Here is a 14,002-nt window from a genome sequence, read left to right as displayed (position 1 = left end):
CAACTTATTATTTACCTATAATCAATGATAAACTAGCTGTTATCACTTGTATTTTTTACCAAAAATGTATAACTAAGATTGGGAGTTCGGAGTTGTAAGCTCCAGGTTACATTAATTGATAAAGTTAGTAGACCAAATTAACGTTCTACTAATAATTTATTTGTATGAATTTATACAAGAATATAGTTAAAATTTACTTATAAAAATATTAAATGCGAGGCAAATTAACAAAGTTATAAAGTAATTTAAACGGTAATAAGACGGTACGTCTTGAACAAAAATGCTAGATGCTATTACGGTGCTCTGTTAAGAGGAACTGATTTTCTGATCAGAAGTTGAACTTGATGACAAGTTCCAAATTTTTCGTACTGCTAAGATCTTCTAGGGGTAAGGGGTGGAGTAAAAGATATACAAGACCCTTGATTGGTAATTTAGGAAAAGTGAGTGTACAGGTAAGGACTCAAGCAAAAAGGAAAATATCGAAAGTGAGTTAGAGAGAGAGAAAGGACTTAGATAACTAGATGCCAATATGATATACAGATGTACAAATGACTAATACTCCAAACCGAGGAAAAAACCAAAGCAATAAAACAATTAAAAATAGATGCGTTTTGGGAAAAAATATTTTACAATAGAAGGATTAGAAGACCTTGGAGTAGAGGATCAAGTTGTAAAATAAAACGAACCCGAATCTCATTACCGCTTGAATTTACAATCGTACAACACTAAGTTTAGAAGGTAATACAGCAAGATACATAAGTTATGGTAAACTAAAAAATGATGAACTAAACAAAAAGTATGCTAGACATGAGGGTATCATAAATCTTATAATATTGGAGATGAAAAATTTATACTAATACAAAAATTGTTATAAAAAATGAAAATAACGAAAATGGATTGTAACGAGTTATATTTTGATCGCGCCGTGCGCGAGTTAGGATTTTCCCTGGGAGTACGAGTTTTGATCTCTACCAATTTACGGTCCCCTTTTTGCTCAGATCTATCACTCGCCGGAGTCCAGGAGAAACAAAAAAAGTAAACAGAAAAAGGTAGCCAAAATTTATAATCATCAAAAAAAAAACGAATCTTTATTAACAATTTATAAGTCAAGGAAATAGAAAAAAAAACAATAACACAAATAGTCCTCTACTACTACCTTTACAATTACTCAAAAAAAACGGACTAAACTCGAAGCTCTGATTGCCCCGGTTGCTAATGGGGATGTCTGGTCGACAATCCCCACGCCCTACTCGGTCCCTTTCCTCCCAGAGGGTGAGCGGATGGTCTCCGTCTCGCCCCCACCTACTCGTCTAAGTTCACCTGCCGCACCTCCGCAGAAGGCCTCGGTGCGGGGAATCCCAAACGTCTCCCGTGAATTTGAACTCACTTACCTTGGTCCTGGTCAGACTCCAGGTAGAGTGTTTCCTTCTCGTTGTCCAAAGAATGGTCTTCTCTTGGAGAACTTCACTAGGAGACTGGTTGCCAATCGCCATCAATTTTCCGGCTTTATTATTTTCCCGACCAGTCACTTCCCACGAAATCAAATGATCGTTTTTGCCATCTATTTTGTATTTACAAACTAGCATTTTATTCGGCTTCCTTTCATTCTCTATCCATCCGTTTCGCCAAATTCTAAGTTTTATTTCCGATTTCAATTTTATTTTACATTTTGATCGGCAGTTCGCTCATTCTCTATCCATTCGTCAACTTCCCATACTAAATTTGGTTCGGGACTTAGCCAAAATTTCTTTTACAAAGTAATTTTCTCTTAATAATAATCGTCATTTCTCTCATTCCATATCTATCCGCCGAGTTCTCATACAAATTTTCTCGGGACTTAGAATAATTCGCAAGGATAATTAAATTAATTTTAACTGCAGAAGTATGATCACGAGCTAGGAATGGAGAATCCTTCTAGTAATTATTTTGGCTATTTATTATGCTTGTCCAAAATAATTATTTCGATGAATGTTTAGGCAATTTTTCGCACTAACAACAAAAAACAATAATAGTTAAGTCCGATAATTGACAAAAAAAATAATATATCCGTGGATAACAAAATATAAATGTTATACCAAAATACTAAATAAACCAAAAATAATAATATATCCGTGGATAACGAAATAAATGTTATACCAAATAACTCAGTACATGTCTTGATAATAATAATAATACTTCGTTAACTAATAAATACACTCAAATTGATAAAAGAAAATAATCTCTTTCCGCCGGTTCCGGCCGGCTTAGTATCCGGCGAACATGACGAGTGAAGAGTAGGTATTCCAACTGTCGCTTCGCTGACTCCCACGCTCCTTCGTGGTCGCCGTCTACGCGCTCACTCTCACCGTCTCACTCGCTCCTATTCGCTCGTATGTCACAGGATTAACATTATAAAACCACTATTTTGCGTCGATTGAGAACATATACGGAGTAATAACTTTTTAACTCCCACTTTTCATTCAATTTACCGATTTAAACATTTCAGATCTATTTTTGCTGAAATATTTTGTAAATTTTATCCTTTTTAACATTGTCGAAAAATTTATAAACCAATAATCATTTTCTTCGTGTATCTGGATTACTACTCAAAAAATTACATTGATTGCCGAAAGTAATAACAATTTTCTCACATTTTTATTTCTTTCTCTGTTTTCCAATTAGAAAAATCGTCCAAGGGACGAATATAAAGAATTGTTAGTGCTGAGCAGCATTTTTTCGGGTGGTGTTAACAATCAGGATGTTCAAGCAGTTCAAAGTTTCAGCAGCAGTACTGGACATTCTACGTAAAGTCTATGTATTTATTGTATTATTTTACGTTGAAATATGGTTCGGTGCTCCAAATGAGGTAAAAGCACCGAATTCTGATTTAAAACTGATAAAAGATCTTATCGAATACCGAAAAATACGCATAAACATTGCCAACCCGAGAAAAAATGTTTCTATATAATCATAAATAATTGTATATAATCATATATGATTATATATGGAATCACATATATAATTGTATATAATTATTATATATAATCATATATAATTATATATAATCATACATAATTATATAGTTCCATATACAGCCAATCAAGATTATATAGTTCCATGTATAATTATATATGACTATATATGGAGCACTATACAGCCATGCAAGATTATATATAGTCCCATATATAATTATATATGTGCTTATATATAATTAGCATCTACAAAAATTTTTTCGTTGAAAAAAAAATTTTTTTTTTTTTACTCACAAAAAGTGTAAAATGATGTTTATAATTACGTTTAAATAATTCTGAAATACAAAATTTGTTACATTTCCTATGAGATGTTTTGGTCTGCTCTGCTACTACGTCAATAGTAAAATCATAATTTATTTTATGATTTAAATAAGTGTTATATTATAATGAGATTCGGTAAAATAAATAAATTATGAATTATGACTATCCAAATATATCATAAAATCAATTTTTATATTACATTTATAATAAACTCATATGATACATTATGTAGATCATAGAATCATTATAATCTTAGACAGCAGCACAGCAGACACAAACTTCAAGACGTACGGAGATCATCAAAGTTAAGTAGCATTGAGCATGGTCAATAGTTGGATGGGTGACCGCTGGTGTTATAGCCGTAAAATTATATCTAGATATTTTTTTTGCATTTTTATTGGTTACAGAGAATTGCGTAGGACCATATTAAATACTCTATCCATAAAATTAACCGAATAATTAATTAGATGTAATAAATATCTAATTAAATATTGTTATATATAATTATATTTAGTTATATATAACTATACATAGTTATATATGATCAGATATGATTATATTTGGCCATTTTTCATTTATAATCATATATAACCAATTTATATGTTAATATGTATCATTATATATAAATATTTTTTCTCCGGAATGCAGCTCTTAAAAAACTATCTAGACCTTTATGACATTTGCACGAACAACTAGCTTGCTTGTCTTTGTTCGATGATACGGTGTTGCCAAAAGAAAAAAAAAATTGGTTGAAAAAATAAACAGTAATAGAGTTTTTAAGAAATCGAATAAGCATTTTTCAGTGCCTTACAACATAATTTCTTCACTTGCTGACAACAACATCACTGATTTTATGACTCCAATCTCAACGTTCATTTTCAAACAGTTTGATCCTTTATATGCATTTTCAAATACTGAACAACACACATGGGAAAAATGTTTTGACACATTTAGAAACTTGAAAGTAGTAAATGATGTCGCTGAAAGAGGAGTCGCCCTTACTCAAAAATTCAATGAAGCTCTAACTCATAATGAAGATGAAGGGCAGAAGATTATTCAAACAGTACAAAATCATCGTTTGCAATATCCACTGTATACAAAATTAACATACTCAAAAAAAGTAATCTTATAAAATGCTTCAATTGTTTCTACAGATGAGACATTTACTATCATTAAATTAGTTGTAATTTCTCACATTGTTGTAATTTATTGAAACCATCATTAAATGAATCGTTTTTTTTTTTCGATGAAAATTGTACTTGGAAATAGTCATTTTTATTAACGACTATTTATTTTGATAAATAAGTTACAATTTATAATAGAAAACTGATAATTTAACAATTGAGGTAATTTCAGCATAAAACCACTTTTCAACAGTGGTAAGTTATTCGGGAAGTTATTGTTTTCACCCCGTTTTGCAAAAATCGAGTTTTCATCAGATCTTGACGTTTAAAGGTCACATAGAGCTTCCCTGACTATCCCCGCGAGGTTGCACGGTGTCTGTATGTGTGTGTGTGTTGTTTTTTTTTTTTTTTTTTTAATAAAGAAGTGAAAAAAAATCTTCCAAAGACCCCGCTATTATTGAAAGATGATGGTCGGTAGTGCGGAATTCTTACCTACTAAAAAAAAACTCCTCTCTCTACATCCGTGGATGGTACGGAGATGACTGAATCGAAACCAAGTGAGCATTACTTCAATCCCGTCCATGTTGCGTCTCGCGACGCCTACTCCTGGTTACTGGTCCCTTTCTGCGGTTTTTTTCTTATAGAAAGTGCTGCGCGTAGGCTGCAACAGCTGACCAGTTCTCTTCTTTTCTGAGCATGCAGGCTATGAAGCTCTCGGCAGAAAGCGTAGAGCTAATAGTTTCGTCGAAGCTTCTCTTGTTGTTCTTTCACCAATCACATGCGAAAAACGGGTGTTCAGCGTCGTTCATTTTGTCTGGGCAGTATTTGTACGTTGACGTGCTATGCAAACTCATCTTGAAAAGATAAGCGTTAAACTGTCCATGTCTCGTTAATAGCTGGGTCAAAAAGAAGTCCATTTCTCCATGCGTCCGAGAAAGCCAGACGTTTATGTCTGGGATCCAGCGTGCCGTCCATCTGCCTGTTTCTCCAGATGTCCATCGGTCCTGCCGCTCATGTAGTGTTTCCGTCTTTATCTTGACTCTTGCCTCTTTAGAATTGTCACCATTTGTTTTGGCGTTGTAGATTTTCGCCCTCTCAAATACTAATAAATCAATTGGCGCAGCACCTGCTATGACCAATATGGCTGCTTCTAAGACCGTGTGGTAGGCATAGCTGACTCTGAGCGCTTCTTGTCGTTGCACTGCCGCTATCTTTCATTGATACGTCTTCTGTTTGAGGATATCCGCCCATATCTGCGCTTTGTAGAGTAATAGAGTGAATGACTTCTAGGAGCACCCTCCTTTATCTGGTTCGTGGCCCCACTGTGTTGGCCATGGTTCTCGACAGGTTGGATACTGTCTTGTTAGCTTTCGTGCAAGCGTTTTCGAGGTGTTCTCGGAAAGACAGCTTCTCGTCGATCAACACTCTTAAATAACGCAGTGCCCTTGTAGATGTCAATGTTGTCCCACCCATATCAACGACGAAAGGTTTTGGAAACCACTTTTGTTGAGTCAAGATGACGATCTCGGTTTTCTGCTTGGCGAGTTTCAGGTGGTGTTTCTCAAGCCAATTTTCGACGGCGTCAACGGTTTCTCGAACAAGTAGTTCTGCCTCTTTGGCACTGTTTACTGCTATCGTAGCTGCGACGTCGTCCGCGAAGTCCGTGAGTTCTACTTGTTTTGGCAACGGGATTTCTAGGAGTTTGTCATAGTTCGTGTTCCATAGGTCAGACCCCATGATTGAACCTAGCGGCACGCCAGACGTTATGTCATATTCTTGTAGGCCTTCTGTCGTTTCTGCTGTCAGTGTTCTATTGCTTAGATAGTCATCGGCTATTGCCAAATTTTCCGGCTTCGCTTCAAATTTGTGCTCCAAGGCATCTACAGTATCACCCCAGTTTGCGCTGTTGAAGGCGTTTTTAATGTCTAGTGTGAGAATAAGACACACTTTGCGGGGTTTGAGGCTACCAGACCATGCTTTTCTCACTGTCTCTACGACTTTCTGAATCGGGTCGACTGTCGATCGTCCTTTTCGGAAGCCATGTTGGTTTGTGGCAAAACCTCCAGCATGTTCGATATCGTTGCGTATTCTTCCCTGTATTAGCTTCTCAAGCAGGTTCCTAGCGATGTCCAACATGCAGAGTGATCTGAACGACGAGGGTGTTACAGGGCTACCTTTGCCCTTGTCTAACAGAACTAATCAAAACTCTCTGCCGCTTCCAGGCCGTTGGAAACGTGCCGGTTGCCAGGCATGCGTTGTAAGCGTTCAAAAGTATATCTGGGTATTCCAGGGCTACGATCTTGATCATCGATGCCGAGACACCATCAGGGCCAGGTGCCTTTTCTGTCTTGAGAGTCTTCGCCGCATCTTGTAGCTCCTTTGTTGTGAAAGGTGTTTCGCTGTTTTTCATATATTTTCTTCTTCCCCGCGATAGGTGTTTGGGAAACAGCTCAGCTACGATGCTGCTCATTAAGGCAGGTGGTTTCGGCGTTTCTGGTGAAGCCGTTCCAAGTCATTTGGCGACAATTTGGTAGGCTTTACCCCAAATGTCTTTATCAAGGTTGTTACAAATCTCTTGCCACAATTTCGCTTTGCTTGCTTTGATAGCTTGATTCAGGTTATTTTTGACTTGCTTGTACTCATCTCGAATGTAGATCTTGATTTGGAGAGTGTTTTGCAGCTCTCGTTGCTAGCCGACGTAGCTCGTGGCATTTTTTTCCGAAGTTCCGCTATGTCTTGAGACCACCAGTATCCCGGCCTATGGAAGCCTCGCTTTTTCATCCGTGATATAGAAGCATCGCATAAAGTGACGATCGATTCCATCGCTTTTGAAACTAATGTTTCTGTCTCATAACGAGTATTCGGAATCGGGTTGTTCTGAAAACGAGACGAGCTTCGTGTCAGAGAAGTTCGTAGTGCTTATAAATCAAGCTTCTCGACATTTCATTTTCGTGGTCGATAATCACGATGCGGTACCGGAACGGGTGCTAGTCGAATCCTGAATATCACATGTTGGTGATCGCTGCCACTGTATTCTTTTGATACTGTCCAATACTCGATCATGTTTGAGATTCTTGGAGTCGCCAACGTGATATCGAGGATAGATTCCCGGTATCCTGGTCTTCTAAAAGTCGTAGTATATCGGGTGTTCAGCACTATGAGGTCGAGTCTTGCGGTAACGTCTGCTACTTCGTTGCCTCTAGTGTCGGAGAAGTCAGCACTCTATTCAGCCGATTTCTGGTTGAAATCACCAACCACGATGACTTCCTCGTTGAATTTGCCGATGACGTCCTCTATGTCTGCCATTTTTCGTCGGAACATTCGAATTTCTTCATTTGATGAAAGGTAGACGCTTATAAAGTAGGTCGTGGCGGTTTTGATCCAGACGAATCCTGATCCGCTTCCGCTGTTGTCGACGGTGATGTTCTTAGTGGTGTAGGTTTTGTCAAGTTCACACGATTTATCTCCAGGCTGTCAGTAAAGTCACATTTGAGTGCTTCACGGACGTCATTCTCGGTAGAGATTCCATCCAAATCAAGGATCTCGATCGTTGTTCTTAGTGTGACCGTTCTGACTGTACCGATGTTAGCGGTTGCTGTTTTTATCGCAGCCGTGAAAGCAGCAGTGTCTTCAGTCTTGCGACCCATTTCTAGGAGATCGCCCTCGCGTTTCGTTTGTTTGATAGATTTAATGTCTACTCCATTCTCTGTCGGGTTAACCTTGGCCTTTATGTCCTTGAGAAGATCTGTGTACGTTCGCCCTTCAGCTGGTTGGACAACAACAGCCTTTGTTCTTGTCTTCTTCCTCCTCGGTTTCTGTGAGCCACTCTTACTTGGCTGGTTTTGGGCTTCAGTAGATTGTGCCACTGGATCCTGTTCTGTTACCTTCTTTTTCGGTTGCCGAGTCACTTTGATCCATGTGTCTTCTCGGGCAGTCTTCTTCTGCGCTGGATTTTCTCTTGCTGAGGAAGGGCTGGGCGTGGAAAGCTGCCTCTTCTTGCTGTTGGCAGTTTACTTTCTTTGTAGTGGCAGTTTCTCAGGAGTGACCAAAAGTGGCTGTGGTTTTGTGGTCATCCACGGAGATGTCTGAGTCGTTGTCGCTGACGTCGTTGGTGATTTACTGGCCAGCCGATATGCCGTACCAGTAGACGTAACCAGTTTTCTAATCTCATGGTGGAGATTTCTCTTGTCTTTTATGAATTCGGTTGATTCTTCAATTTTGCTACCGAGCCTCTTCATTGGCGACTGTTGGCCGGTGGCGGTCAATGGAGAGTTAATCCTTTCTCGGTGGGTTTAAATATTGACGTGAGCAAAAAGTCCTACACTTTTTGGAGGAACTTTCATTGGCTATCCATCTTCTTCTATCTGAGCTGTTTTCATGCTCCCTGTAGCATTCTTAGATAGCGGAGCCATGGGGTCCACTCCGCTGTCCGAATAACGGTCGCTTGATAACAATGAGTTTAGGCCCGTTTGCAAGCGTTCCCTCGCCGGCACTGAGGTATCCAAGGGTTGGCCCTTGTACTGTAAACAATGTTTGAAAGTTCTGTGACATTTCCATATTGCTGTTTGCTAGGTTTTGGTCCACCCCGAGTATTTTATTTCCTCGATACCTGAGGTATCTGGAGCGCCGACATATGTGTGTGTGTGTGTGTGTGTGTAAATTTTTCAATCTTGATTGTTTTAAAATTGATAGATAATTTTAGTAGATAATCTAGGAAATATGACGCCCGAAAATTTCACATCCTGCCATACCGACCGAGTTGCACGATGTATTCTATCTACTGCTATAGCGACTGATGTCATTTTCTGTGTATTATTTTGTTAATCTGTTTTACCTACTGATTAACGAACTGTAATCTATTTATCCGCAAGGTTTAGAGGCCTAGACAAATAAACTTTTAGAATAAATTAAAATTTAGTGTTTCAATATATATATTTTATATTTTATATATATTGATATATATATATTTATTGAATAGTGGTATTGAACAGCAACCCTCTGATCGACCTGATCTCATAGCACGCGTATTTAATATAAAAAAAGATGCTTTAATTGATATTATTGTTAAACAAAATTTTTTTGGTGAAGTTGAAGCTTGTAACGGAATACACGAGACCTTCTTTATCCGGTGAAGGTCTTCGATCCGAGCTAAAATTATTGACCAATTCCCCAGGGCGCTGTGCTCCGAAGTACTCGCGCCAATAGTCTTATGCTAGTAATTAAGTCCCCGAGAGGGTAGCGCCGGCGCTAAGAGAGAGAGGGAGTGGGGAAGACAGAGCCAAGAAGAAACGAACCCACAAATTTTGGTAAGTTTTATTAATGTTGCCATATTAATGTTGAAGTAGTTTCCAGTTAAATATTTATATAAATATATTTATAAAGGACTTGATGCTGCGACAATTACACTTGAACAAAATAATGAAGAAAATAATATTATTCACGATGAAATAAAAAATTTTATTGACGGACGTTATCTCGGTCCTGTGGAAGCTTGCTGGCGTATTTTAGGTAAAAAATTATTTGAAAAGAGTCACCACATTGTTCGACTACCGATTCATCTTCCCAATCAACAAAATTTAATAATAAATGTAGATGAAGAAAATGATGACCTTTTAAATGTTATTGAACGAAAAAATATGTTGTTGGATTATTTTTCTTTAAATTCAAGAGATGAGAATGCAAGACAGTATTTTTACACAGAGATACCATCATATTATAGTTTTAAAAAATTAAAAATAAATGAAAAATACGTTTTACAGTGGGAACCAAGTAAAGCTTGTCACAATACTATTGGACGTATGTATTCCATTAATCCATCTCAGGGAGAACTATATCATTTACGTTTATTGCTTTTATCAATAAAAGGAGCTAAAAGTTATGAGATGTTAAGAACAGTTAATGGGAAAATATATCAATCTTACACAGAAGCTTGCATAGCTCTTGGTCTTATTGAAGATGACCATGAATGGAGTAGATCATTGAATGAGGGAACTCAATGGATGGTGCCATATCAGCTTCGACAACTTTTCTGCCGTATCCTAATTTATTGTCAACCTTTGTATCCAGAAAAATTATGGGAAAAATTCAAGTATAGTATGATTGAAGATTATTACAATCACAATCAATGCATGATAAAATCTGAAAAATATGGTTTACTTCATATTAATCAAATACTTAACTCCGAAAATAAAAGTCTCGCAGATTTTAGAACGATGCCTCAAATTGATTATTACAAAGAATATGAAAATAATGAAATATTAATTGATGTTGCGAAAGAAAAAGGAAATTTACAGTATAAACAATTAAATGAACAACAGAAAAAAATTGTTGTTCAAGTTTTAAATAGTGTTAATAATAGTAGTAATGATAAAAGTAGTAATCTTTTTTATATCGATGGACCTGGAGGATCTGGCAAAACTTTTATATATAATACGTTATGGGTCTTATAATATATATAACATATTATTGGGTCTTCAAAAAAAAAGTTAGTACTATGGCATTCACAGGAATAGCAGCTACATTATTACCCTACGGTAAAACCATTCATAGAACTTTTGGACTTCCTATTCCTTTATTTAATGATTCTGTTTCCAATATAAAGTTGAGATCTAAAAAAGCAAAAGTCTTAGAAGAAACTGACTTATTCATTTGGGATGAAGCTCCAATGTCTCCGCGTTATACTTTAGATATAATTAATCGGTTATTGCGTGATATTATGAATAATGACTTACCGTTTGGAGGAAAAATTTTCATTTTAGGTGGCGACTTCAGACAACGATTACCCGTTTTAATTCATGGTACTCGAGATGAAACAATAAGTTTATCAATAAAATATAGTTCTTTATGAGAATTTTTTATTATATTTACATTAACAGAAAATATGAGAGTTTTGAATGATGAAATTGATTTTATGAAATTTTTATTGGATATGGGGAATGGAAGTTTAAATGACAATAATGATGATGTAAAGTTGCCAGATTGTATTATTGCAGACACCAATGAAGACATCGTTCATAGTACTTATGGTGAGTTAATAAAGAAGAATGAGTATAAAGAAATTTCTAACTGTGCGATATTATCAGCTAGAAATATTGATGTTAATAAAATTAATAATGCTGTGGTTAATTTATTTGATCGAAGTACCGAACGAATATATACAAGTTTAGATAGCACTGAAAATTGTAAATCATAATGATGATATTAATACGGCATTGACACCAGAATACTTGAATAGTTTGGCTCCAGCATCGTTACCTTCAAGTCAATTAATAATTCGAAAATTTATAATTGTTATGCTAATGAGAAATCTAAATATTAAAGAAGGTCTTTGCAATGGTACTAGGTTAATGATTTTGGAATTGAGTAATCATTTACTTAAATGTGAAATATTAACTGGTGACAAAGCTGGACAAATAATATTTTTAAATAGAATAACGCTATATAGTGAAAATGAATACCCATTCGTATTTAAACGGAGACTATTTCCTATCAAATTAGCTTTTTCTATTACTATTAATAAAGCTCAAGGTCAAACTTTTAATAGAGTAAGTCTAGATTTGAGAAAAGATGTATTTAATTATGGACAGTTATATGTAGCTCTTTCTAGAGCTAGAGCATTTAAATTTGTAAAAGTTTTTCTAGGAAATCAGCGTTCTGATAACACCCCTTGCAACCTTGAGCTTACGGTGAATTCACCGTTTATATACCGTTTACGTTAATATACCGTGAATCCACCGTTTATGTACCGTGTATATACGGTCTATTTGTGACATTCGTAAACGGTATTTAAACGGTGAATATACTATGTTTACACAGTAAATTCACGATGAATATACAGTAGATTTATAGTGAATAAACCGTGTTAAAACGGGAAGGGAATACTGTAAGTATATAGTATATAGTATATGTATGGTGAATATATGATTAATGTACTGTATATAATATATACATATAATATATAATATATACTATATATACAGTGAAAATTTTGTGTTTTCACGGTGAGTTCACGATGTATATATGGTATATTCTTAGTGTATTGACAGTGTTAAATCGGTGAAGATTATAATGTAGATGTTAGGTCAATAAGTACACTCGAAAAAAAAATTTGTTTCTAGGAAGTTCCTAAGATCTTCCGCACCAGAATCTTTCCGCTTCTAAGACTGATCACAACTTTAAGTGGATATTTTGCAAAATACCTCAAAATAGTGAAAAACAGATAAATTATACAGAGCTCAATTCTCTAGACGAAAAATTTTGCCTTTAATTATTAGTAGATTTCATAGAAATCTAACTATTGCAGCAGTTCTCATGTCGGAATTTACAAAAAATTTTCATGAATCCTTACTCAGCTCGCCGAGCTGAGTCAGAAAACACTATTGGTTCAAAAGTTTATATATGTATGTATTTATATATATATATATATATATATATATATATATATATATATATATATATATATATTAGGTGGGTCAAAAAAATCGAATAATTTATTTTTGACTTTATACTCTGAAAAATAGGTTCGTAGACACCTAAAAAGAATTCTCTCCAAGTATAAGCTCTTAATTATAACGGGAAGGTCCTCCGCTTTGCGGGTTTCAATTTTTCCGAATAATCAGATAAAAATTTATATCTCGCTTCCAACTGCTTGGAAAAATATTCCGTGGCATAGATTTTGTGAGAAATTGAATGCTTTACAAAAAGGTCTCTTATGACTTTTTCAAAAACTCAACCGATTAAAAGATATTCATAGTTGAAGTTTGGCTATTTTAAGGAAAATATTCGTTTTTATTATGAATTTTATAAGTCGATGAAAAAAATTATTTCGGATTGCGGAACTCATGATTTTGTAGGAAATTTACTGCTCTACAAAAATGGTCTCTTATGATTTTTGATTAAGTGAAGCCGTTACGAGATATTCATCGTCAAACATTAACGAATATCAATATTTCCAGTTTTTGATCAATAATTCGATAAATTTTAATTTAAACTATGAGTTTCAGGAAAATTTACATAAATTTGAGTTTCGATCGATAAAGAAATGTTATAATAAGTTAGATAAAGAATTATTGGAATTATCATTGATTTTCCTTGGAGAAATGCCTCAAGAAAAGATTTCTTTCAAACGTCCTGGTGCTGTTCATCATGCTAGATGGATGGCTAAGGCCATTTATAGTTTGAAAATGTATCTATTCAGAGATGAATTCAAACTCTCTCAGAAAGAATTGCATGGTCTTCGTCATTTCTGTATTTTTATAGTCACATTGTATTTAAAAGCTTGGTTTTCATCAACTTCTGCAACAACTGCTGCTTATCATGACTTGCAGTTTATGAAAAATTTATTGGAGTACAAACATATCAATGCTTTGATTTCTTCAGCTACGTGTGAAAAAATGATTTCGCACTTATGGTATTTGAGCGATGAACTTGCCATTTTATCACTGTTTGACGATGGCGTTCCATTAGAAGTAAAAAAAGTATTGTTGAAGCTGTTAATACTCGTGAAGGTACAGATTCTAAAGCTAAAAGATTTGTAATTGCTAAAAAGATTTGAATTCATTGGCGCAGAGAACTCTGAGTGACTTTGTGTCTAAAAGTCATTAAATC

General features: G+C 35.4%; 1 protein-coding gene across 4 annotated transcripts in view; it reads left to right on the top strand.

The window, feature by feature from the left end:
- LOC141532996 (uncharacterized) overlaps positions 1-14,002 on the top strand; it is a 37,437-nt gene that overhangs the window by 12,316 nt on the left and 11,119 nt on the right. The window contains exon 1 of one of the 4 annotated variants that reach the window (XM_074251637.1): positions 11,185-11,421. The exons of the other annotated variants lie outside the window; for them this stretch is intronic. Coding sequence (XP_074107738.1) covers positions 11,277-11,421 — 145 coding nt within the window. The 5' untranslated portion in view covers positions 11,185-11,276. Of the gene's footprint in view, positions 1-11,184; positions 11,422-14,002 lie in introns of those variants that run through there. 4 annotated transcript variants of the gene reach the window in all.

Source organism: Cotesia typhae, unplaced genomic scaffold (genome assembly GCF_013202065.1).
Source record: "Cotesia typhae breed Kobodo isofemale line unplaced genomic scaffold, CoteBio_Ctyphae contig_77, whole genome shotgun sequence".
In the NCBI taxonomy this organism is placed as follows: domain Eukaryota; kingdom Metazoa; phylum Arthropoda; class Insecta; order Hymenoptera; family Braconidae; genus Cotesia; species Cotesia typhae.
Note: the sequence above shows the minus strand (reverse complement) of the source record. Positions and strands in the feature narration are given on the sequence as shown.